Source organism: Nicotiana sylvestris, chromosome 12, assembly GCF_000393655.2.
Source record: "Nicotiana sylvestris chromosome 12, ASM39365v2, whole genome shotgun sequence".
NCBI lineage: Eukaryota > Viridiplantae > Streptophyta > Magnoliopsida > Solanales > Solanaceae > Nicotiana > Nicotiana sylvestris.
Window position 1 is genome coordinate 132042051 of NC_091068.1, and position 26880 is coordinate 132068930.

The 26880-nt window shown below is 39.8% G+C and overlaps 1 protein-coding gene across 1 annotated transcript; it reads right to left on the reverse strand.

Annotated features, from left to right (window-relative positions):
• Nucleotides 1-11700: 11700 nt before the first annotated feature.
• LOC104240098 (dof zinc finger protein DOF2.4-like) lies at nucleotides 11701-12979 on the reverse strand. The gene is made up of 4 exons (XM_009794880.2): nucleotides 12924-12979; nucleotides 12615-12726; nucleotides 12308-12473; nucleotides 11701-12213 (listed from the first exon to the last, which is right to left on the reverse strand). Exons 1-4 carry the CDS (start codon nucleotides 12975-12977, stop codon nucleotides 11736-11738), a joined length of 810 nt encoding a protein of 269 aa, XP_009793182.1. The 5' UTR covers nucleotides 12978-12979; the 3' UTR covers nucleotides 11701-11735.
• Nucleotides 12980-26880: the final 13901 nt, after the last annotated feature.

Sequence of the window (26880 nt, forward strand, 5' to 3'; positions counted from 1 at the left end):
CTCGCTTCCATGGCCAAGCTGGTTCTGCGTCTGCCATTGCTGCATCGCCACTGCTTCGTCAACCAGCTTCACGTCGCCATGGACGCCGCTGTTTCTTCTTCATCGAAGCCAACTCCATCGCGCTACTGCTGCTCCGTTCCAGCTGCTTCTTCCACGTTCGACGCATCCAAACCAACTCCTCCGAGCTGCTGCTTCCCTTCCTCCTTCCAGCTGCGTCGACCAGCTGCTACTGATTCATGCTGCTTCTTCTTCATCACTCGACGGACTGCTGCTGCTGCTCGTCGCAGCAGTTACTTTTGCTTCACGTTGCTTCATCTTCTTCGTCTCGTCAAAGTTCGAAGGTCTTTCGTTGAGTCGAGGCCCGGACAGATTTGTTTACAATCGAGTTCGTCGTTGATTCATCTCTGGTTAGTTGGTTTTGAGTTTATTTCGTTTTTATATTTTTCGAAGTAAAAATCGATAAATGTTCGATCCTTGTTTTGTTCATGTCTATCGTTTGAATTAATTTTTAGTTTGTTCATGTGTTTTGATTGAATTAATTTTCAGATTTCAAATGGAAAGTTAATTAGTGGTTTTTCATGTTTATTTCATGTTTGTTTTATTGTTTAGGTAAGAATTTGTTAGTTTAATGTTTGTTAGATTCAAATTGAAATTTAATTGATTATTTCTTCAATTTGTTTCATGTTGTTATGTATTTTCCAGAAATTATTAATGTTGTTTGAGTCATTTAATCCGTCATGTTTGTTGTGTTAAAATAGACTCATTCATGTTCATACTTTGTTTGATTGTTCTTGAATCCGAAATTTGTATAGTTTGATTTTCTTGTTTATTGTTTATCATTTATGATTATTTCTTGAATTTGTCTCATAATCTTGTTTAAGTTTAATATAGGAATTGTTGATTGTAATGTTGTTAGAGTTAATTTTAAGTTCAATATTATTGAATTTAGAAATCTAAATATACTTGTTTGTTGTTGCTATTGTTGAATCTGAAAATAGGTTTGTTTGTTGCTAAAAATATTGTTCAATCAAATTTTAGTTGTTCTTTGTTGTTCAATTTGTGTTCATGTGATTTGTTGTTGAAATATTGAAGAAATCATGTTCATGTGATTTGTTGTTGAAATGTTGAAGAAATCATGTTCATGAGATTTGTTGTGTGAATTTGTGTAGAAATTGGTCATATTGGCTATATTTTGGTTGAGTGTGATTAATTGATTTGTTATAGCTGATGGGGGTAGTTTGGTAATTTGCAGTACGTTTAGGGGTAGTTTGGTAATTTCAGTAAGGTCGGAGGGGTTGTGTAGGAATTGTACATTTTGTAATATTTTAAGTTAAGCATGGGGGACAAAAAATAATGGGGTGGGTTTTGATATAATTATTTAATTTAATGGGGGACAAGACAAATTTTAGTGTGGGGGAATCTTGTATTTGTTTATGTTAGGCATGGGGGACAAAATATAATGGGGTGGGGTTGATATATTTATTTAATGTAATGTGGGTGAGTGGGAAGATAATGGGTTTGGTAGGAGAAAGTGATTGATTTTAATTGAGTTTGGGAATGTGTTATATAAATAGAGGTCTTGAAATCAGAAGAGAGGGAAAAATACAGATAGAGGAACTAATCTGAATATAGAGAAGAACAAGAAAGAGAAAACGAATACTGAAAGAAGAGAATAAAAAGAGACAGAACAGAAAAACACAAAGGCAGAGAAAAAAAAAGAGCTGAATATTTAAGAGAGAGAAAAATTCCGAAAAATATTCAAACTTTTAAATAAAAAAAACTAAAAAATCTTCTGCTTTCTTTCATTTTTTGAAATCAGCATTAATTGTTGTTGTTTCATAAAAGTTGGAAGCATTTGTTTTGGGATTACTACTCCACCAGTCTGTTACTGGGTTGTTACTGTTGCTGGGTTGTTGTTGCTGTGTTGTACTGTTATTACTGCTGCTGATTCTCATCTTCATTTTCTTTTGCTTCCAATATCAGGTACACATCTGACACGCTGGTTATTGTAATCCGAATATGAAGCATGAATACGAAAAATGAAGAGTTGAAATTCTGAATTAGCTTTAATTATATTCTGAATTTTATTTGTATGTATAATTTATTTAGTTTGCAAAAAATCAGAATCGTGTAGCTTAACGATTGAACTATCTATATATTGCCAAAAAAAAATGGTGTAGTAACTCAGTCAAGTAAAAATCAAACGAATAGGCCATCTAGTAGGAACTTGGTAGAAATATTGTTTAGTTAAATAATATTGGTTAATTTCAGCATGTAAATGGTCTAGGATTAAAATTAGATTGCTAAGTTTTTTTTTAATTTGACAAACTGATAGCATGCCTAGTATAATGTAACTAGGTAATAACATGTGAATAAGACGGCCCAGGTTTAATTTTATGTCATACACGTTGGGCCTGGGCCTGCAGTGACAACAGACTGTCATGTTTGCATCATTTTCAGATTTTATGAATCATATTCAAAATTCATCTATAACAACTCAAGCATGTAAATAAATTAAGATATTTTTTCTTTTATTTTGTAGAGACAAATTTCAATGGAAAAATGTAGGTATTTTAGGACTGTCCTTTTAAAAATAAAATGAGACGAGCCTCGCTTAATAAAATGTATAGATTGCGGGGCCGTCATAAAATGTTTAATTAAAATTAATTAGACTTTGAGATGAGCCGTTTAGCAAAATTCCACGGCCTTACCCAGAAATAATAACACGCTAATTGCTTTAGGCGCGCATTTTAATAAGCTTACTTTGTTAAATTCGGGTGTGCATTTCATGCGACCCAAACCCAAATCCCAAAACATCGAATAAAAATACATTCCGGATCACGGGTGCATTTTATGTGACGCAATCCAAAGACATGTTTTTAAACGATGTTCACATTTTTTTCAAAAAAAATATAATGATAAAAGCGGTAAAAAGATAAAATTTGCACATAAGTTCATATTTGTATAAAATCAGATAATCAAGCCGAATATAACAGTTGAGCGACCGTGCTAGAACCAATGAACTCGGGAATGCCTAACACATTCTCCCGGGTTAACAGAATTCCTTATCCGGATTTCTGGTGCGCAGACTGTAATATGGAGTCATTCTTTTCCTCGATTCGGGATTAAAATTGGTGACTTGGGACACCTTAAATCTCCCAAGTGGCGACTCTGAAATAAATAAACAATCCCGTTTCGATTGTCCTTTAATTGGAAAAACTCCTGTACCCTAGCGGGGGCGGAAAAAGGAGGTGTGACAATAGGTCTAAGAGAATCATCGATTAGGAGTCAAGGATGGCCCGAGATCGATATCAGTTGTATGGTGCGGATCGCAGGGGAAACAAATCCATGCACCACCTGATAAGGAACGACAAAAGAAATAATCAAGGACCGAGCAATCGGGGTCTAATGAGCAAAAGCGATTTTGACAGGTCCCTCGGGAGTAGGGAAGCACCAAGATTATCAGAGTATAATTTCAATGTAGACACTGCCAGTATTGTTCAGCCATATGACGCATCAAAGAGACCAAGTGACCTAGACTACTACAATCCGATCTCTCCCAGAGGAATCATAGCTTGGTGTGTAAATACCACGGTACTCACGATCATAGGATCGAAGATTCTGGACAACTAAGAGAAGAAGTAGCTTGATTTTGCAACAGTGGGCACCTTCGAGAATTCCTACCAAACGGGCAGAAAACCACTTCAGAAACAAGGACACCAACAAACAGGCCGAACAGGAGGAACCCCAGCACGCGATCAACATGATCATTTGGGGAGTGGATGTCCCCCAAGGGCCAATGATAAAACGCACCAAAGTTTCTATCACAAGGAAAAAACATACCCGAGACACATCCCTGAAGGGGCCATCTCACTCAGCGATGAAGAGGCTGAGGGCATCATCCAGCCCACGATAATGTACTAGTAGTATCCGTACTTATCGATAAATCTCGGGTTAAACTTATGTTGATTGATCCAGGTAGCTCGGCCAACATCATCTGATCTAGGGTCATAGAACAACTGGGATTGTTGGACCAAATTGTGTCGGCTGTCCGGTATTAAACAAATTCAACATGGTATGCGAGATCACGAATGTGATATAAATTTACCGGTAAAACCTTACCGGGACCACCCAAGAAACAAAGTTCTATGTGATCGAGGGGGATATGAGGTACAACGCTCTATTCTGAAGGCCATGGGTTCACAACATTAGAGATTTGACTTTAACCTTTCAATAGCCGTTGAAATTTCCTACCCCGTGAGAGGTCAAAACAATCTACGGGGAACAGCCGGCCGTAAAGGAAATGTTCGTTGTTGATGAAGTAATCTCGGTGCTCGCGACTTCAAATCAAAAAGCAGGGGACTGACTGAAGAAAAGGAAATCAAAAAGAAATTAATAGTCTCGGCCTCAACTAGGCCAAAACAATAGGAGTAGTACAGAGCGGATGATGAGTATGATTACGACATCCCCGGATCTTTTATAGAGCCTGATGATACTAATTCCACTAAGTCGATGATCGAGGAGTTGGAGCAGGTTATACTGATCTGGCACCTCTAGATCAAAAGGTATACCTGGGCACGAGACTAATCCCCGAGCTCAGAAAAAAACTTATTGATTTTCTTAAAGCTAATACCGATTATTTTGCCTGGTCCCATCTAGACATGACAGGGATCCCACCGGAGGTACCAACTCACAAATTGAGCTTGGATCTAAAGTTCCATTCGGTTAAATAGAAGAAAAGGCCACAGTTCAAGATCAAATACGCATTCATCAAAGACGAGGTATCTAAACTTCTGAAAATAGGTTCCATTAGGGAGGTTAAATACCCAGATTGGTTAGCTAACGTAGTAGTTGTACCTAAAAAAGGAAACAAACCTAGGGTGTGTGTGTAGATTATAAGGATCTAGACAAGGCGTGTCCGAAAGACTCTTTTCCTTTACCTAACATCGATCGAATGATCGATGCAATGGCCAGACACGAGATACTAAGTTTTATTGATGCTTATTCGGGGTACAACCTAATTTAGATAGACCCGGACAATCAAGAAAAGACTTCTTTCATAACCAAATTTGGCACCTACTGTTATAACGTAATGCCGTTTAGACTAAAAAACGCTAGTACCACGTACCAACGCCTAGTTAATTGGATGTTCGAAGAACAAATAGCAAAATCAATGGAAGTATATATTGACGACATGTTGGTTAAGTACCTGTGGGTAGAGGGCCATTTGAAACATTTCCAGGAAACCTTCGACATATTGAGGAAATACAACATGAAGCTAAACCCGGAGAAGTATGTCTTCAGGGTCAGCTCGGGAAAGTTCCTCAGATTCATGGTAACTAACCATAACCCAAACAAAATAAAATCTATAGAAGATATCACCGTAGTTGACAATGTTAAGGCAATACAAAGACTGACCAGGAAAATAGCCACGTTGGGCCGATTTATTTCGAGGTAGTCAGATAAGAGCCATCAGTTTTTCTCATTACTGAAAAAGAAGAACGACTTCTCTTGGACCCCGGAATACTAGCAAGCTTTTAGAAGAACTCAAGCAATACTTGTCGAGCCCTCCCTTGCTGCATACTTCGAAGGTAGACGAACAGTTATACCTCTACTTGACGGTTTTTGAGGTAGCGGTAAGTGGTGTCCTGGTCCGAGAAGAAGAAAGTATGCAATTTCCTATTTATTATGTTAGTAGAACCCTGGGCGATGCCGAAACAAGGTATCCACACTTAGAGAAATTAGGGCTCGCCTTATTAATTGCTTCTAGGAAGTTAAAATCGTACTTTCAATGTCACCCCATATGTGTCGTGACCTCTTACCCGCTAAGGAATGCCATATATAAGCCCGAGCTCTTGGGCTAGTTGGCCAAATAAGTCATAGAAATTAGCAGCTACGATATCATGTACAAACCCCGAACCGCCATAAATCTCATATTTTGTCGAACTTTGCGCCGACTTTACGTCGGCCTTGGTCCCCGAGGTCGAGAAGGAATTATCGATCACTTCGGCGATTAGCTCGGGAATATGGACCCTATTCACGAAAAGTGCTTCAAATGCGAAAGGGTCCGAGCTCGACATCGTATTAAAACCGCCTACGGGTAATGCAATTAGACAGACTATTAGAACTGTAAAATTGACAAACAACAAAGCCGAGTATGAGGCTATGTTTGCAGGTCTAGAACTGGCTAAGAGCTCGGGGGCCTAAGTGATCGAGGCCAAATGTGACTCCCTCCTTGTCATCGACCAGGTCAACGAGATGTTTGAAGTAAAAGAGGAACGAATGCAGAGATACTTGGATAAGTTGTTGGTGACCTTGCACCAATTCAAGGAATGGACTCTATAGCACGTACCTCGTGATCAAAATAGAGAGGCTGATTCATTGGCCAACTTGGGGTCGTCTATTGACTTCGATGAATTCAACTCCGGGGTAGTGGTACAGTTGATGAACTCGGTGGTAGAAGAAGGTCGCGCCGAGGTGATCGCGCCAAGGTGAACTCGACAAGCTTGACTTGGGACTGGATATACAAATACATAGACTACCTAAAGAAAGGAAAATTTCCATCGGACCCCAAAGAGTCAAGAGCCCTACGTGCCAAAGCTGCTAGGTTCAGCTTGGTCGAGGGAAAATTGTTCAGAAGATCCTTTTTCGGGCCACTAGCTAGGTGTTTGGGTCCAAGAGAGACTGACTATGCCATGAGAGAAGTACACGAGGGTACCTGCGGGAACCACTCGAGAGAAAAAATCCCTGGTTCGGAAATTGATCAGAGCTAGTTACTATTGGAACGATATGGAGAAGGATGCAAAAGACTTCGTACAAAAATGCGACGAGTGCCAAAGACATGCCCCAGTGATTTATCACCAGGATAAATGCTTCACCCAGTCCTATCGCCATGGTCGTTTATGAAATGGGGGATGGATATCGTCAGTCCTCTATCATGGGCGCCCGATAAAGCCTAATACATATTACTGATGACCGATTATTTCTCCAAGTGGGTCGACGCTCGGGCGTTCGAGAAGATTCGGGAGAAAGAAGTCATTGACTTCCTCTAGGATCACATAATATGCTGATTTGAGATACCGACCAAGATCGTTTGCGACAACGGAAAGCAGTTCGTCGGTAGCAAGGTAAGCAAGTTTCTCGAAAACCACAAAATCAAAAAGATAGTATCAATACCTTAGAACCTTAGTGGGAACGGACAAGCAGAGTCAACGAACAAAACTATACTCCAAAACTTGAAGAAGAGATTGACCGATTTAAAGGGAAAGTGGAAAGAAATCTTTCCCGAAATCTTGTGGGCATACTGAACGACTTCGAAGTCAAGTACCAGTGCGACCCCATTCTATCTAGTCTATAGAGCAGAAGCCTTAATCCCGGTCGAGGTGGCAGTACCAAGCCTAAGGTTCCAGTATGCTACATAGATGTCAAGCAGCAAGGCCATGATCATGAGTTTGGACTTATTGGACGAAAGGCGAGAAGTCGCCCTGGTCCGGTTGGCTGTCCAAAAGCAGCAATGGGGAGGTACTACAACCGAAGAGCTAATCTTCGACATTTACAAGTTGGGGACTTGGTGTTAAGGAAAGTAACGCTAGACACCAAGAACCCAAACGACGGGAAACTAGGCCCGAATTGGGAAGGCCCGTATAGAGTTGCCGGAATAACCGAGAAAGGTCCATATAAGCTCGAGTCAGGGAACAATGTGCAAGTATCGAACAACTGGAATGTTGCACACTTAAAGTAGTACTACTGCTAAGTTACGAACACAATCCCCTTTCAAATTCATTATACTATGGACTAACTTATGCATGTATTTAGCTGAGGGAAAATTTGACAATTAGGTATGAAAGCACGTGTTGTATTCTTTTTTCCTTGAACCAATTTTTCCCGAAGTGGGTTTTACATCAAGGTTTTTAACGAAGCAATAATAAAACATGCTACCTTAGTTTCGAAGGTCGGCCTAAGAACCTGCTACCTTAGTTAGTATCCTTGGAAGGTGTTATTGTTTGATATTAAAATCCAAGGCTTGATTATTAGAATTCGTTGTAAGGGTCAAATGGTCAAATGAGCCGTACCTGTGTAGCTCATTCTTTCCATGACAGAAGCTTATACGCCTCCGATTATATACTATACATGCAAAGTAATGAAAGAAATTTGCTCTTTATATTTTATCACGTCGCATCTACACCATCGATATATCCATTGAGTTACTTAAAACAAATAACGGATCCAAAATACAAAATCTTACGGGCCAACCGAGTTGGGGACTATTGTACGATAAAAAGATTGGACAGCTCGAGCCTCAAATCTCGGAGGCACCAAGTCTATCAAGCAGGGACTGAACATGAAAGGCTATGGCTAAATCAAAACGGTTCAGAGACGTCCAAGTCTGTACTCAGAAAGTAACCTTACATATGATTAAAACCTATTAAAAGGTTCCCCTCGGCAAAACATCGTCATGTACGACTAAAACATTCAACTATGTTACAAGTCTTCATTTTTATCAAGTATTTCGAAGCCCAAGCAACTCAGAGTACTCTAGATTATGTCCAATTTTGTGCTAAGGAATTAACGACAATCTTCAAATAAAAAGTTGCAAATAGATACTAAAAAGTAAAAGATACAGTATACCCGAAGGGAATATTTTATATACGGAAAAGGACCAAAATTACCCCTAACCTATTTGCTTAGGTTTAAAAATATCCTTCGTCTACCTACTTTGTCAAAATTGCCTTTACCGTTAAAAATCTAGCCCATTCATGCCCTTATTTCTGACGGCCCTACTTTGATTAAGAATTTTTTTTTATTATTATGTGTCAATTTCCTATTGGCTTAAATTAAAACCTCATCTCACATTCACTTATTAGCCCACTCCATGACCCAAAATATTAATACCTGACCCATGACCCGCTTTTTAAAATGCCCTAAATTCACCTCTCAACTTCTCCACTTCCACCCCTGCCCTCCCACTCTACATTTTCTCTAATCATCCTCATCCATGGCCAAAGTAAAATAACTCACCATTGCTGACAGAGGACCACTGGCAGCTTCAACTTTCACATCTTCACCCTTCAACTCCCACAGATTTTCACCCTTCCATGCAGCTTTTTGGAGTTAAATGAAATCATGTGAGCAAATTAGCTTCATAGTTCGTCGGCGGCGATTTGGTTGGGAAACTGCCGGTGGTGATTAAGTTGGGGAAGATGAATAGAAAAAGAGATAGGGTACTAAATAATAAATTAGTAAAAGAAAAAAATATGAAAATTTGACAAATGAAACCTAAATAATAATTGGATCATGAGTCGGTTATAGAATCGGGTGTTTGAGGGTCTAAAAAGGGTATAAAGGGTTGGAACGATTAAGATGGATCGTGGGTGGGTTATTTACAGATCAGATTTGTGTGAGAATAAAAATTTTAATTTTTACCAATAAGCAATTGCCACGTCATAAATAATAAAATAGTTTTTTATTCAGCAAAGGGGCATCAGAAAAAAGGGCATGAATGGGCCAGATTTTTAAAGGTGAGGGTAATTTTTACAAAATAGGTGGACGGAGGATATTTTTAAACCTAAGTAAATATGTTAGGGGCAGTTTTGGCCCTTTTCCATTTTATATATTCCAAAAATATTTACAAAGGCACGATAAAACGGCCTCAAAATGAACAAAAAGAAAAGAGATGTACAAAAGAAAACAAAAAATGACCTAAGGCATCTCTGCCTAGTCTTCACCAAAGCCCGACTTAGTATAGGAACCCTCGGCTCATATAGTTGTTTAGCTTCGGCCTCGAGCCTCTCATCCTCTTCAATCTCGGCTGACAGACCGAACCCCCGGGCGTGAATCTCCTTGAGGGTCTCCCTCCATGATAGCCATTTTACATACTCCCCCACCTCCAAAAGAAAAAAAAAAATTTGGCTTTCTTTATTACGAAGCTGATTCTCTTGATGCCTATATGTGAAACTAGAAATAAAGTATTATTTCTATGTGAAGATATTTCTTTCTCAAAATTTGTGTCTGCGTACCTCTTTAATACAAAACTTTTAAAGGCCGAACTCCATTACACTAAGCAAAAATCCTGTTGTTATATCAAAATGTGTGGTTACAAAAATTTATAATCCGTATGTGTAGACACTAAATTTGCTTCAAGAAAAATAATCGAGAATAAAAATTATTGCAACAATTATAGTATTTTATTTCAAACAATTTGAGTATACAATCTCTATAAATCTTCTGATTCTTCTTTTCAATAGAAATAAATTCTAAGGCCTTTGAGCTTGATTTTGAATCTATATTTGTTGCCACGAACAATGATCTTGAATTCAACTAGCACGTACTTGGATTTGAACTTGTACTCCTTGACCCTTAATTTGTTCTTCGTTCTTGAACTTGATTTCTTAGACTTGATCTTGATTGCTTGAAACTTGAAGTCTGTACAGAAATTTGCAGCGTTTGATCCACGAGTTCTTTCTTGCTTCTTGTTATGATTTCTTGTGTCTTTTATGAGTTATGAAGACCCCTATCTATAGTTGTAGGAGGGAAGAATTGTGATGAAAACCAATTCTTTCTAACCAATCAGAATGAAGCGTGACAAGGCAACATTTGATTGGTCAGAACATGTCACTTGCCCATATGATGCAGTTTAATTGGCCTTTTGATTTGACTTGGCATGCCTTGTTATTTTCACACATGGCACGATCCTATTGGCTCTTCTGTTTGACTTGGTTTGCCACGTTATCTGACACGTGGTACGATCCTATTGGCTCTTCGTTTGACTTGGTTTGCCACGTTATCTGACACGTGGTACCAAATTGGGCCTCCAGGATGATGACATCTTGGGCTTAATAAGTGGGCTCATTATTCGTAGCCCAATTAAATGGGCTAGCCTAATGAATTTGGATTTATTTATTAATAATTCCACACTATGAACTTATATAACTAATCCAATTATATTAGTCCAATAAATTATTTTATCTTAGATATCGTGAATTAAAAGTAGAATCCAAAGTATTTTGTCGATTTATATTCGATAAAATTTAAATGCTTACAGTATGTTATAAGGACTTCATCAGATTCATGAATCAAAATTTAGTGTTCCAATTTGCAACTTTCTGCAAGCGCAGCAATCACCATGGCGCAATCACAATTTCGTTTTATTTTAAGCTCAAAGAAATTACCAACTAATTTTACTATCATAGAGATTTTTTTTAATTACCTTAAAATAAACCTGATTAGATCTTATAGTGCAAAGTTATCTTAACGCTGTCAATTCATCTTGAAAAAACCAAATATAACTATCTACAATATGTGAAATTAGTAACATAAAAAATAGGGCAAGTAGCTTACAGCAACAGGTTAAAAACAATTGATAATGTAAAAATTTATTTACACCAGCAAGTTAAATCCTACTTTAAACAGCCGACACCCAGCACTCCTTATTTTCATATTCTATAGATATTCAAAACATGAATCTCATATACCAGAAGTTGTACACATACAATCAACCACCTGTAATGTTTTCTAGCCAAACACTTTGAACCATTTACTTTGAACATTAGACCTTAATCTCTAACGTAAAAGCTAGTACTATAATTAAGTAAAACACTCTTTATCCAAATAAGTTTTGAGGCAGTAAAACGAAAACGCAAGCTGCAAATAAATATAAACATAACAAACAACCCCCCCCCCCCCCACACACACACACAAAAAAAAAAAGGAAAAAAGGAACGAAAAATATTAGGGTTTCAGATGATATTTATCCCAGTACTGTGGATTTCTTCTCCGGATGGGTAAAGTCCAGATGGCATAGACAGATCCAATATGCCCATTAAATTAGGGAATTGTTGTGCCTCCATTTCAAGCTGTATACTGTCAATACTGGCATCCACAACTGGAGCTGCTGAAGAAATTGCGGAGTAATTCAAACTACTGTTATTATCGCTTGGAGTACTATAGTGATAATGATAATGCTCAGTCAGTTGGCCTAAAGGAGTCATGAAACGTAGAGGTGGGGTTTGAGAATTAACGTGACCAAAAAATCTGTTACTGTTGCATGCACCAAGATTATTAGTAGTAGCTTTGAGGCCATCATTCTTAGGGCTAGAAGCTGGAGACATGGATGTATTATTGTTATTGTTTTTGTTGCTATTGCTCAGTTTAATCCTTCGACGACGACGGCCACCCTCAGGGACGCTTCTCAGACCACCACCTTTCGTCCAGTGCCTGTTAGTTAAGGCAGAATATAATTAAGTAATTAAAAGTACATTCTCTTGGATAGCTTATAATTTTAGATGAGATTTTCACGCATCAATAATACCTTTTGCAAGTCATGCAGAAGTACCGAGGTTGTGAGAGACTATAGTTGTTGAAATAACAAAACTTTGTGTTTGTCGATTCACAACGAGGGCATCTTAAGACGGCCAAGGGCATTCGTATGTTGGCTAACCTGGCTTGCTCGTGCATGGATCTAGGGCGGGTGGAACCTGCAGTATAGGCAGATGGAATATATAATAATCAATGAGTTCAAGAAATATTACTAAGATATCAAGAAATATATGATGGGATCAGCGATAAAAGCCTAAAAATTGAACGTGTTTAATTAAAATATTAAATCTGCCTCTGACCTGCCGCACCCGCATATGGTTGTGATGGCGGTGGAGGTGGTGGTAGTGGTGGTGGTGCAGGCTCAGATGGTGCTGATAGAAACTGAAGATTTGAGCTGCTACTTCCATCGTTCTAAAAAATAAGCAAAAAGAATAATAGAAAAGCAAAAACTGAGATATCAGGTATATGCAACAATGTAAAGAAAAAAGGTTCAAAATTAAAAGTAAGAGAAAATATAAAAGGTGAGAGAATATTTATCTTTATAAAATTCTATACTTTTTGGCAAAGAATTAAGCTATGTGAAGAATAAGGAAAAGCCAAAATTAAACCTGTTGCCAATTGGTAGCTGGAATTAGATAAGCTGGATTGGAGGAAAAAACCATTGTTGCTTATGTTTAATTCTCTTTTGTAAAGTTAGAAGGGTTTCCGGGAAGGTTATATACTGCTGGACCTCCTTTGTTATCACTCTTTCTATTTTTAATTTTATTCCTTTTTAGGAATTCGAAAGGTTAATCTTATCTTACATAATCTTTAGGCTTTTCAGTTAACTTATTGAGCAGCACCACCAGTCCACTATTATCTCCAGAATGTGATGGCTGTCATATGTCATGACGTTGTTGCATGCATGGGAAAAATAGTGAATGTTGATGTCATTTAGGAGATAGGGCGATAACGTAGAATGGTAAGGCAAGATTGTGGGTTTGTGAATAACGTCTTACATCAAAAGTTGATAATCAAGAGTAGTTGGAGATATATAAGGTCTAGTGACGCTCTTAATGTGATGCCTTTTGAGCAAAATCATATGGTTTTGACCTAGAGTGAATATTATCACATCATGGCGTAGCGCGACAACTACAAAGTGATGACGGGGGCTCGACTTAATTTTTTTTAGCAAAAAGCTAATTTTAACACTGGTAATCAAACATTAACCACTATTTTAAAAAGCTACTGTATTATATATTTAGTCGCTCTCTTTTGACATGGAAAAATATTTGGACAGACATATTTCCAACTAAAATATGAAAACACTACAAGAACGGTCAAATTCCATGAATTGCCCCTTGAGTTTGAAATGTGCGGTTCGAACTCCAAGAATAATTTAAGGAGTTTAAACCTTTTTCAAAGAATTTAACTCATGAGCTAAAATGGAAGGAAAGTAATTCCAAGAAGCAACTTTTTAGGGATCCTTCCAACCCAGATACATTATAGAGAATCAGAGATGAGAATTTTATTCCTTTTTGTAGTTTTCCGATCTTATATATATATATTCCATGTTTCTACCTTATATAGATAGCTGGATTAGTGAAAGGATCTTATTCTTTTCTTTGTCCTTTCTTTACAACATTCATGTTATATTTTTTTTCGTCAGAGTTACATTAGTGAATATTAGATCTTATGATTGGTTTTGTTTCCATTTTCTCGTTCAAATTAAGTTCCATTAAATTTTTAACTAATTTCAGTTTGCTTTTTGTGTACGGCTAAAATCGGAAAGTCCGATTTTGGGGTCATATAGTGGCATTCTACAGCTCGTTGCCAGAAGGCTCGAGGCACAGCTTGAGGTTCGATGAACCAGAAGACTCGAGGCACAACGTGACTTCGGGGCAGTATAAATCGGTGGCTATGATGAACGAGTGAGAGATTCCCAAGGCGAATGCTTAAAGCTGACCAAGTCAATAAGAATAGTACAAGCCCGTACCGTGGCATTAAATGGTTGTACCAGCCGTATATTTTGTAATAAATGGGTATGTACTATGTTGGGATTCCCTCTCCTATATAAAGGAGACCCTTGTTATTTTTTGCACACATGACATGATATTCAATACAAGAACAAGAACATTCTCTGCTCTCTAACTTAAACACTCTCTATTGTCTTTCTTTTGATTTATTGCTTACATTTATTGTGTTTCATTGATTGTTCTCCATTTATTACTCATCACTGATCATAAAGAGCCTTCATTAAAGCTCTTAGAACTGTTAGTCCTTCATCGGATATCAGCCACCTGACGCTTAGCTCGACCTCGAGGCCCCCCAGCCACTCGATTTGGATTGTAACGCTACTTTTCACTCTTACTTTACTTTCCTAGCTCACACCTAGCATCTACTGTCTAACAACTAGCATAAAAATAAATCACGTATTTTTAGAACCACAAAATCAAATCTAATTGTTATTACCATTTTTAAGGTAAACAGTTTGGCGCTGACCGTGGGGCTAAAAATAATAGTGATTGTTTGTGTGCTGGTTTACTGAATAACACAAGTTATTCTTCACACTTTTTTCTTGCCAAAGAATCTTTGATTTCAGTTCAAAATGTCCAACTTAGTGAATGCACACGAAAACAACGGTCTTGAAGACCATGGAGAAAATGGTGTAGAGGTTCCAGATGTCAGTATACCACCGCAAAACCCTGAGGATGCACCCGAGCCAATCCCAGTGGATGTGGTCTCGCGCAACGCCCAACATGTCGATATAAGCTCCCATACTAACAGGAGTATACGCCAAGAAAACCAACAAGAAGCTCAAAAAACCCCGGCTAGGGGGGAACAAGAGGTTAGCCGTTACGTCATTTTTGAGATGTTGCAGGCACAATAGCTAGCGATTGCTCAACTGCAAAGTCACTAAAAACTCCAAGCATGACAGCACCGGAGACGGCTCCTCGGGCCGGACAGGTGCCGGAAAGACCGAGCAATAATGGCTCAGTAACCGACCCCGCTATTATGAAGATGCTCGAGGACCTCACAAAGAGGATCTAATCGGGCAAACAAAAAGATAGAAGCTAATGATAAAAAGGTAAAAACCTACAATTCAAGGGTCGATCAGATCTCGGGTGCACCCCCGATCCTGAAGGGTGTTGACTCAAAGAAATTCGTACAAAAGCCATTCCCGTCAAGTGCGGCTTTGAAGCCCATCCCAAAAAATCAGAATGCCCGATTTCCCAAAATGCAACGGAACCTTGGATCCCAACGAGCATGTCACTACTTACACTTGTGTCGTAAAGGGAAATGACCTGAAGGATAACGAGATTGAATCTATCCTGTTGAAGAATTTCGGGGAAACACTTTCAAAAGGGGCCATGATGTGGTATCACAACCTATCCCCGAATTCAGGAGACTCATTCGCCATGCTGGCATATTGTTTTATAAAGGCATATGCCGATGCCATCAAAGTTGCTACAAGTAAGTTCGACGTCTTCAAAATCAAATAGAGAGACATGAGATGTTGCGGGAGTTTGTATCTCGCTTTCAAATGGAGAGAATTGAATTACCGCCAGTCTTTGATGACTGGGCAGTGCAGGCCTTCACCTAAGGTTTGAACGAATGAAGCTTGGTGGCTTCGAAGCATCTGAAGCATAACTTAGTTGAATATCCCGCTGTGACTTGGTCGAATGTCCACAACCAATATCAATCAAAAATTAGGGTCGAGAAAGACCAACTGGGAGCCCCCTCGGGCTCAGTATATCCTAGAAGGCTCCTGGCAAAGGAGCCAAAACCAAATAAGGAAAGGTACCAACCATACACCGAAGATCGAAGAAACACCCCAAGGCGTAACGTACACCGAAATGACTAAAGGGTAGACCAAGGTCAGAACCCTCGGGGACTCATGAGCAGAGCTGGGTTTGACAGATACACAGGGCCAACGGAGGTACCCTGGTTATATAAGTACAATTTCAACGTCGATATTTCGAATATCGTATCTGCTATTGGCAAAATCAGAGACACTAGGTGGCCAAGGCCCGTACAATCAGATCCGTCATAGAGGAACCCTAACATGGTATGCGAATTCCACGGCACACACGATCATAGGACCGAAGATTGCAGATAGCTCCAAGAAGAAGTAGCCCGGCTGCTTAGCAAAGGGAACCTCCGAGAGTTCCTCAGTGACCGAGCCAAAGATCAATTCCAGGAAAGAGAGGCAAATAAAAAAAATGAAACAGAAGAACCACAACATGTCATCCACATGATTTTTGGGGGAGTCGACATCGCACAAGAACCCACTATCAAAAGAACAAAAATATCCATCACCAGGGAAAAGTAAACTCGAGGTTACTTACCCGAGGACGCTCTCACGTTCAGCGATGAGGACGTCGAGACCCTATCTCAGCCTCATAACGACACATTGGTAACTTATTTTCTTGTGAATACATTTCAAATTCAACGTGTACTTGTGGATCCAGGTAGCCCGACCAACATTATTTGGTCGATAGTGGTGGAGCAGCTCGAACTTCTCGACCAGATTGTGCCCGCCCCTTGAGTCCTCAATGGATTCAACATGGAAAGTTAGACAACTAAAGGGGAAATCACCCTCCCAGTCAACGTGGCCGGAACGACCCAAAATGCCAAGTTTCATGTCATCGAAGGAGATATGAGATACAATGCCTTGCTCAGAAGGCCATGGATACACTGCATGAGAGCAGTACTATCAACCCTTCATCAAATAATGAAGTTTCCAACAAAGGAAGGAATAAAAAAGGTATACAGAGAGCAACATGCTATGAGAGAGATATTCGTGGTGCACAATATGGCACGTGCATCGACACCTTCAATATTAAAGGAGCCAAAGGATAAGGAAACAACTAAGTAGCAATCACAAGCTACATCCTCAGCTACACCAGAGTAGAATAACAAGGGATCGTACCACGTCCCCAGAGTAAGCAGTGGAAGCATATCGAGGCTCGAAACGCCATCACAACTAAGGGATAACCACATCCCTTTTTATTTTACATATTACACTAACTTGTGTGCAGGCATCCAGTTAGAAGAATCGAAGTACCATCCGGCTTGAAGACTTTAGGTTTTAAAGCACGCGTTGCACTCTTTTCCTTTAATCAGATTTTATCCCAAGAAGGGTTTTACCGTCAAGATTTTTAACGAGGCAACATCTATAAGCTACCTAAAGAGAACTTAACAAGTATTCAAGGTTTCTCTTCGACCAACCTCGAATACTGGGGGGAATCCCCCCGGAGAAATCAAGACGAGCCAAAGAGGGTCTCAATAGAAAAATGATGTACTGGGCCAAACGGTCGATTGAACCATATCTGCATAGAACAAACAAACCCTCAGCAGCGAAGACTATGTATACTTGTGCCAAGTAATCAATGAATATTTTTTGATTTTTTACCATCAAAACACTCTGGGCTTTAAAGAAGTTTGCTATTTTTACAAGAAATAGCCCAGATCCACTCGAAGCTGTAAGACCTCCGGGCTGGAAAACTTCGAGCTCATAAGCCCTCAATGAGGAAACATCAAAAAATGGCTCCACAGCCAAGAATTCTCGATGTCTCAGTGACTGTCGCCCTATCGAGCTATTGAAAATTTGAGTCCATAAGATCCAGTGCGGGCAACCTCTAGCTCATAAGACCTCCATAAGGCATCTTCAACGCTATAAGACCTCCCGGAATGCCCAAATCTATAAGACCTCAAGCCAGGCACGAATATACTTGTACCAAGTAACCTACATGTAAGACCTCAAGTAAGACATGAATTATACTTGTACCAACTAGCTTATCTGTAAGACCTCAAATAAGGCATGCTCAAATTTATAAGACCTTTACAAAGGGCATAATCCCGATCTTAAAGTCAAGGCTATATATTCGAACTTGTAAGACCCTAAAAAGGCATACCCTCGATATAGACGCCGAGGCTACTTCACTCGGGGACTAAAAGGCTATGGCCAAATATAACGACTACGGTCACAAAGTTGTACCAGCCAAACTAAGGCAACTTGGGGATGCCCGACCGTTGCCATAAAATTACAGGCTTTCAATTACTTCGTAATACTTCGAAAAGAACCGGTTAACCCGGCTACCCTCGGCATAAGCAAAAGAGCTTCAATCATATCAGCTCCAAACAACAAAAAGGCTTTGAAACAATTTAGCCATCGAGCGAAACCTCCCGAGATGCTCATCTATCATCATATAATGACTCATAATCAAGGTTCTTATCAAACCTTCGAAGAGTCGGACGAACACAAAAACTTCAACGAGGGAAAAATAAAGCCTATACTAAAGGTCGTACCGACCCAACGCATAAGAGCTACTGTGTAACGACCTGATTGGTCATTCCGAGAGTTTTAGCCTGTTTCCCCCATTTCTGCTTCATTTTTTGTGGTTCGGCTTTTTTATGTTGTGTTGATTTGATTGGCTCAGGTTCGCAATGATTGTAGAGAGAAATGAGATACTTAGTCTCTTAAGTTGACCTTTTAGTTGGAAAAGTCAACCAGAAGTTAACTTATGAGTAAATGATCTCAAAAATTAGTTTTTATGGTTCGGATAGCTTCGTAAGGTAATTTGGAACTTAGGAGCATGATCGAAATATATTTTGGAGCTCTGGTGTAGATTTAGGCTTGAATTGGCGAAATTAGAATTTTGGCGTTTCCCGGTTGGTAGTGGAAATTATGATATCGGGGTCGGAATGGAATTTAGGAAATTGGAGTAGGTCTGTTGTGTCATTTGTGACGTGTGTGCAAAATTTCAAGTCATTCAGACGAGGCTTGATAGACTTTTTGATCGAAAGCAAAATTTGGAAGTTTTGGAATTCTTAGGCTTAAATTCGATGTTGATTTGGTGTTTTAGTGTTATTTTGAGTGATTCGAAGGCTCTACTAAGTTTGAATGATGATATGGGATGTGTTGTCATGTTTAGTTGAGGTCCCAAGGGCCTCGAGTGAATTTCGTGTGGTTAAACGGATCAAATCCTTGTTTTGAAAGTTGCAGATTTTCTTCAGGTCTGTTGCAGACATTTTGTTCTTCGCGATCACATAGGCTTATTTGGGGGCAGAGGTAGAGTTTCTCTATCCGATCACAAAGGAAGAGTCGCGATCGCGTATGTGTATGAAGTTGTGCTTCGCGAACGCGTGGTCAGAGCCGTGTTCACGTAGGAGAAAGTGATCTGAAGAGGGGCTGGGGTGATTACTCTACACGACCGCGTGAGGTATGTTGCGATCGCGTGGGGTCTATGTGGTATAGCTTCGCGATCGCGTAGAGTTTATTACTATCGCGTAAGGTTAAATGAGGTCAGTCAACTTTTTTGCTTCGCGATCGCGAGGCATTTTCCGCGATCGCGGTGAAGGAATTTTAAATCGCTGGGCAGAATGTTTAAAAGGTCATTTTCGCGATTTTTGGCCCTAGTTCACTATTTTTGAGTCGGTTTTGGAGCTTCTTGGGGGAGATTGAAAGGGGAATTCAAGAGAACTTCTTTGAGGTAAGATTATTGAACCTAAAACTCGATCCTATGTTGATTTACTTGTTTAAATATGAAATTTGGAGGATTTGAAGCCTAAAATTGGGGAGTTAGGGCTTGAAATTGGAGACTTTGATTTGAGGATTTGAGGAGCCGTTTGTGGTCGGATTTTGATGTATTTGATATGTATGAACTCTTGATAGTGTAAGGATTCTAGTTTTGTGATTTTTATCAGAATGAGAGATGTGGGCCCGGGGGTCGGGTTTGGCCAATTTCAGGATTTTTGATGTAAATTGGTTATTTTCGAGTGGGCTTTGTTCCCTTAGCATATTTTGATGATATGGTACTGGGTGGCAATATTTGGAGCATCCGGAGGCCGAGTCGAGAGTCAAAGACATCGCGGGCTAGAGTTTGGATCGGATTGAGGTAAGTAATGATTGTAAATGTTGTCCTGAGGGTATGAAACTTTGGATTTTATATCGTTGTGCTACTTTGAGGTGACGCACATGCTAGATGACGAGCGTGGGGTCGTGCACCATTGGGGATTGTGACTTGGTCCGTCCCGTATCATTGTTAAGTCGCGTATTTAATTTAAAACTGCTTAATATCATTGTGTTTTGGAAAGTATTATTATGTTTTGGGCTGAATGCCATATTTGGGCCTCGTGCCAGCTGTTTTTGACATTTAAGGGCTTTTTACTACTATTCCTCACTGTTTTGACTTCATGTTTGTACTCAGTCATGCTGTACTTTACTATTTTCATACCTCAGCCATATTTACTCCGTTTTGATATTTATAATAATATTTTGGGCTGAGCAACATTTTTTTACTGTTTCCCGAGTGGCTTGAGAGATTTTTGACAGAGTGAGGTCGAGGGCTTGTGTTGTGAGGATATTATGGGATCGAACTGCACGCTGCAGGAGGTTGTTACTGATTCATGATTTTGAGGCCGAGGGCCTGATTTGTTATGACACGAGATGGCTTGTTATAAGGCTGAGGGCTTGTTTGCCTATGCCACGAGATGGCTTGTTATAGCTCTTGGGTTGTAGGAGCCCCTCCGGAGTCTGAACACCCCCAGTGAGCGCAGGTACCTAGTATGAGTGATGTAATGTAGCCCGAAGGGCTGTTGTTGTTTCATATTGTTGCCCGAGGGGCTGTTCTTGATCCACGTATTGCCCGGAGGGCAGTTTTTGATTCATATTATGCCCGAAGGGCTGATTACAAGTGATTGTGAGGTTGCCCGAGGGGCTGGTTCTGTTGATATTATGCCCGAGGGGCGGTTTATGATACATGTTTTGCCTAAGGGGTTGTTTACGTTTCTATCCTTTTTCTCACTGTTTTCATCACTCGTTTGAAACTATTGAAAGTTGTTTTAAAAAGGTTTTACTGAAACTGAGTTTGATTTACGAAGTAAATAATTTCTGCATTGTTTTAGAAGTGTACTGTATTTGTTGTAGCGTTATGACGTGATTTATGTATTTTCTTACTGCTCAGCTTTCATTTACTTTTATTACTTACTAATTTGGAGTACTCACATTACTCCCTGCACTTTGTGTGCAGATCAGGTATTCCTGAACCCGGTAGCGGGTGCTGATTGTTCAGTGGTAGAGTCATCGGAGTTTGCAAGGTAGCTGGCCAGCGTTCGCAGCCCTGCTCTCTCCCTCTCATCTTCCTTAGCCTGTTATAGTTTATTTTCAGACTTTTCATTGTATTCAGACCTTAGTAGTTGCTCGTGACTTGTGACACCCCGATGTTGGGCTTGTGTTTTTATTCTGCACTGTTCATTTAGACTTACATTATGAGATTATTGATTAATTAATGGTTTAAAAATAATTTTCATCGAAAAATGGTTGATTCGGAAATTGTGTCGGCTAGCCTAGTTTCACAATAGGCACCATCACGACTGGGTCGGTTTTAGGGTCGTAACAAGTTTGTATCAGAGCCTAGATTAGATAGGTCTCATGAGTCATTAGCGGGTTTAGTAGAGTCTCGCGGATCGGTACGAAGACGTCTGTATTTATCCTCGAGAGGCTGCATAACCTTTAGGAAAACTTCATATTCTTGAATTTTTATCATGTGACATTGATTCAGCTTGAAATGTAACTCTTGAAATTCTTTCTATGCGATTGTATGCGCGCATGAGCGCTCAGTATCAGATGTGCATCGATTGCTTGTGATTCCCTGATTGAGGGGTGATATGTGATCTCTGTGTGTTGATGGTGGGCCAGTCTGGAGGACTTGGGGCCGGGTTTTGCTTATAGCTTGAGCGCTGAGGCGTTGATTGTATAGTCATGTGCTTCTGGATTTGTATGTTGGGTAGTGTCCCTATTATTGGAAGTAATGATCGGATGGCTATGTGATGAGTATGATGTGACTGCGAGATGTGTTTATATGATTTGAATGTGACGCGAATGGGCCACTTCAAGGTAGAAAGAACTATATGGTGCTTAATTCCCATCGTGATTTGATGTATAGCCCGAATTGTGCGTGTGTTGAAGGATCTTTTCATGTCGTCTAGTTGGGGAGTATAGTAGATTTCATGTTACGATATGAGTTCAGACTCAGGAAGATTAAGTGATTGTGTGATGTTTATGACGATGGAAGAGTATAAAGAGGTGTTAGTTTGAGGCGAAACAGGTGGATTATCTCCTGCGGAGTGTTCTGAAGTTGTGTGATACCTATATTATTTTGTAGCGGGATCTCTATTACCAGTGAAATATACGTGTTGCAAATTGAATTTGGATCGTTTGAGAGTGGGCTTGTCTGTTATGAGGATGAATACGAGATTCATAAATGATTTGAAGTACTAGAGGGTTTGTGTTGCATGAGCTTATGAAGGATTTAGTTTAATCTCACCATGGTATTATGGAAGTAGTAGAGTATTGGCATTGTGAGTTTTATGTGTTTTGACCTATGGCTTTGAGCCAAGTGGGGGAGTTCGCTATTAATGGGTTGATGGCATGGTGATGTATTGTATTGGTTTCAGTTTGAGGTATACTATCGAATCAGTTGTGGCTCGCAGGGGTTGAGATCGAGGATGGTTCGAGTAAAGGAAATTTTAATAAAGGTTATATTATGCTTCATGGGTGTATGAGAATCACGAAATGATTTGAATTGTCGTTGGTAAAGGATGTACGGTGCATAGAGCAGGAATTTGTTTGGTTGCATTAAAGTGGGTTTACTTCTATAGGTGTTGTTGTTCTAATGAGGCATGGGTCGCTTGGTTCATTAGATCAGTCTAATTGAAACTTGAGTAGATGACTCCCAAGAAAGGTTTTCAAGGATTCAAGGTTTACATGTAGTAAATGGAAATTTTCAGGATGTACATTTGGCTAGGAACAAGGGGTTTACATTGGAGGGTGTCAAGACTTGTGGCATTTCTATATTATTATAGATTCTACACATCAGTATCAGGAAGGTGAATGTAATGGGTTTAGATTCACAGGAAGTCTCTTCAGGGTAAGTATTTCGAATGTGGTACTTTTGGGGATATTTGAGAGAGTAGTCAGTGGCTTTTGAACTTTAGGACAGTGTAGTGTTATGCTTGAGTCTCGTATGGTGAGTTTGGGTCGAGGATCGTGATGTGACAGCGAGAAGAAGTATCAAGTTGAAGGTAAATTTGAAGGAACTTGTATATATGGGATAGATTGGTAGTAGGTCGGATCGGCATGGTAAAGGATATGATTAGTTTTTTGGGTGCTTATGGGGTAATGAGTTCGACAGGTGTTTCGCGGCAATACTCTTGGGTTTAGTGACCTGCATATCTTGGTTGAGTTAGAAGGATTCAGTCCTGACAATTTGGTTTGGTGCGATGCAAATGGAATTCTGAGGGATGGTTTATACCACGGTGAGAGATGTATATTTTCTACGGGCATGAGGAGCATGTGATGTATAGTGATTTTCTTCTAGATGGGATCAAATGAAAAGTTCTTGGCTAGTTGAGTACGTAGCTGCTTGTGGCTCAGAAGGGGTTATGAAGTTCTCATATTTATCATAGGATGGCACAGTATATGCAGTATGTTGTGTAGGATTTAAATTTGCATGTGTATGGTCGCGGTTCGGTTCTAAAAGGAAGGGTCATAAATTCTTAGACATCAAGGGAAGTTTCAGATGATTAGGCAAATGATATTGCTAATTGGTGTGGCTTCATGAGGGCATACGTTTCAGAAAGGGCAATGTGATTGAGTTAATAATACATCATTAGTATCGCGTCTCTCTCTTGTTGGATGGACTGCTGATATTCGAGTTTGCTTGGTAGAATAGAAGAATTTTTAGAGCATCTCTCGTAGAATGATTGGGCATTAGAGGCGTGGTATGTATTCAGACAGCGAAATTGGGATCGGATATGGTTATTCGTGTGCTATACAGATTTGGAGACTGGGAGTTCTTATAAACAGGTTATGTTGTGGTTGTGGGTTGCGTGTGTTGGCCTTGTGTGGTGACTATCGGGGGTTTGGAGACCCGAGTGGATCCTTTGTTATTGGTATGTTAGATTTGATGTGAAATAGGGTATAGACTGGTTGTCTCTGTGTCATGTTATTCTGGACTGTTGCACTAAGACGGCGACGTTGGCTATGCTGGGGATGCCACAGATTGAGTGGCGAGGTTTGACAAATTATGTTCCCAGTAGGGTGATTTCATTTTGAATACCCAGCGGATGGTTGGGAAGGGTTGTCTTTCTTATTTGGCCTTCGTGAGGGATGTCGGTGTAGAGTCTCCTACCATTTATTCGGTTCCAGTGGTGAGGGACTTTTCCGAATATGTTTCCTGCTACCGGGCATGTCACCGGACAGGGTTGTTGATTTCTGTATTGATTTGGTGACGGGCACCGTATTGTATGGCACTAACGGAGCCAAAGGAGTTGGAGGAGCAGCTTGAGGAACTTCTTGTTAAGAGTTCATTGGTAGACCTATATGGATGTGTGTTCTGCATCGAGACGACTTTGTTGACTCCAAGTTGCTATTGTTGAGGGATGTGTTGATTCGGTTGTTATTGAGCTTATTAGTGTTCTGGGGTGATCTATGAGTTACTTTTCCATGTTGCGAGGCATTATGATTTGTTGGTTATAGGCACACATGGTGCGGTTCTATTTGGGCCTCATAGTGGAATTCGAGCAGGAATAGTATTGGGTATTGCTCGGTGAATGGAATATCAGTTATGTTCTTTTCGGGTTTGTGTGGTGTTATGTTATTTGCTTCACCACGGTTACGATCATTTTTTTTGGGTACTCGACATCAAATTGCGCGTGGTTATTGACATTGAGCATAACGACTTGAGATGTTTCATGTGGACCAGTGTTTAGATAGGGTCGCGCATTGAAGTGAAGTTATATGGAGGTATGATCCTTCGGGTTGGATTCGTCTGTTTTGGTTCTACGATGTGTGATGGGTTTTCAGCATTTGTGTTGTGGTGATACTAGTGAGCTTGCGGTACAACTCTTTTATTTGAGTCATTTTTCCATGATTTGAGTACATTTGGATTGTTGCTTATTGGTGCACGGGTCGCACAGGTTGTTGATCGAGATTGTATTGATGTGCCGTGTCACTAGAGTAGTCGTGTTGGATGAGATGAGGTCATTGAGATCTAGAATGAATACTATCGGATTCAATTTCAGCATGTTGGAAGGGTAATGTCGGGATCCAACTTAGAAATTTACTATGGTTCTTGCCAAATGAGAGAGAGCTTCATGAATGGTTGATCTGAGGAATAATTAAGATTTTGTGTGTTTCTTTCATCATTGGCTGTATATGAAATTGTTAGAATGAGACTTTAATTGATAAGAGGTTTATTATCGATATTCGATTGTTGTGTGCAGTTGTCGTGATTGAAAATTATCGCTAAGAGTGTCTGAGTTATGTGGTATATCATGTAATTGCATCTTGGGTACGGATATGGTTTGATACAGCTTGTTCGGACTTATTCAATGTATAGATGTGAGATTCTGATCTTGTAGATAATTTCGGAAGTGGAAATTTGGTTCTAAGGTTAATGGGCAAGGTTGGATTGTGAAATTTCAGTCATGTTGTGTTATCGGACTTATATGGGATACGGTGACGTGGGATCACCCCCGAGTATGTGCATGGTAAGGTTATTTAGTGATTTGTTGGCTTTTGGAAAACCTTTGGGCACGTTCGAGGACGAACGTATGTTTAAGTGGGGGAAAATGTAACGATCCGATCGGTCGTTCCGAGAGTTTTAGCCTATTTCCCCCATTTATGCTTCATTTTTTGTGGTTCGGCTCTTTTATGTTGTGTTAAGTTGATTGGCTCGTGTTCGGAATGACTGTAGAGAGAAATGAGACACTTACTCTCTTAAGTTGGCCTTTTAGTTGGAAAAGTCAACCGAAAGTTGACTTGTGAGTAAATGATCTTGGAAATTGGTTTTTATGGTTCGGATAGCTTCATGACTTAATTTGGGACTTAGGAGCGTGATCGAAATGTATTTTGGAGGTCCGGCGTAGATTTAGGCTTGAATTGGCGAAATTGAAATTTTTGGTGTTTTCTGATTGGTAGTGGAAATTTTGATATCAGGGTCAGAATGGAATTTCGGAAATTGGAGTAGGTCCGTTGTGTCATTTGTGACGTGTGTGCAAAATTTTAGATCATTCGGACGAGGTTTGATAGACATTTTGATCGAAAGAGAAATTTGGAAGTTTTGGAATTCTTAGGCTTGAATTCGATGTTGATTTAGTATTTTAGTGTTGTTTTGAGTGATTCGAAGGCTCGACTAAGTTTGAATAATGTTATGAGATGTGTTGGCATGTTTGGTTGAGGTCCCGAGGGCCTCGGATGAATTTTGGGTGGTTAAACGGATCAAATCCTTGTTTTGAAAGTTGCAGATTTTCTTCTGTTGCAGACATTTTGTTCTTTCCAATTTTGTATAAGGGTCTGCGATCGCCTAGGCTTATTTGGGGGCAGAGGTATAGTTTCTCTATGCGATCATTGCGTATGTGTATGAAGCTGTGCTTTGCGAACGCGTGGTCAGAGCCGCATTCGCGTAGGAGAAAGTGATCTGAAGAGGGGCTGAGGTGATTACTCTACGCGATCGTGTGAGGCATGTTGCAATCGCGTGGGTCTGTGTGGTATAGCTTCGCGATCGCGTAAGGTTAAAT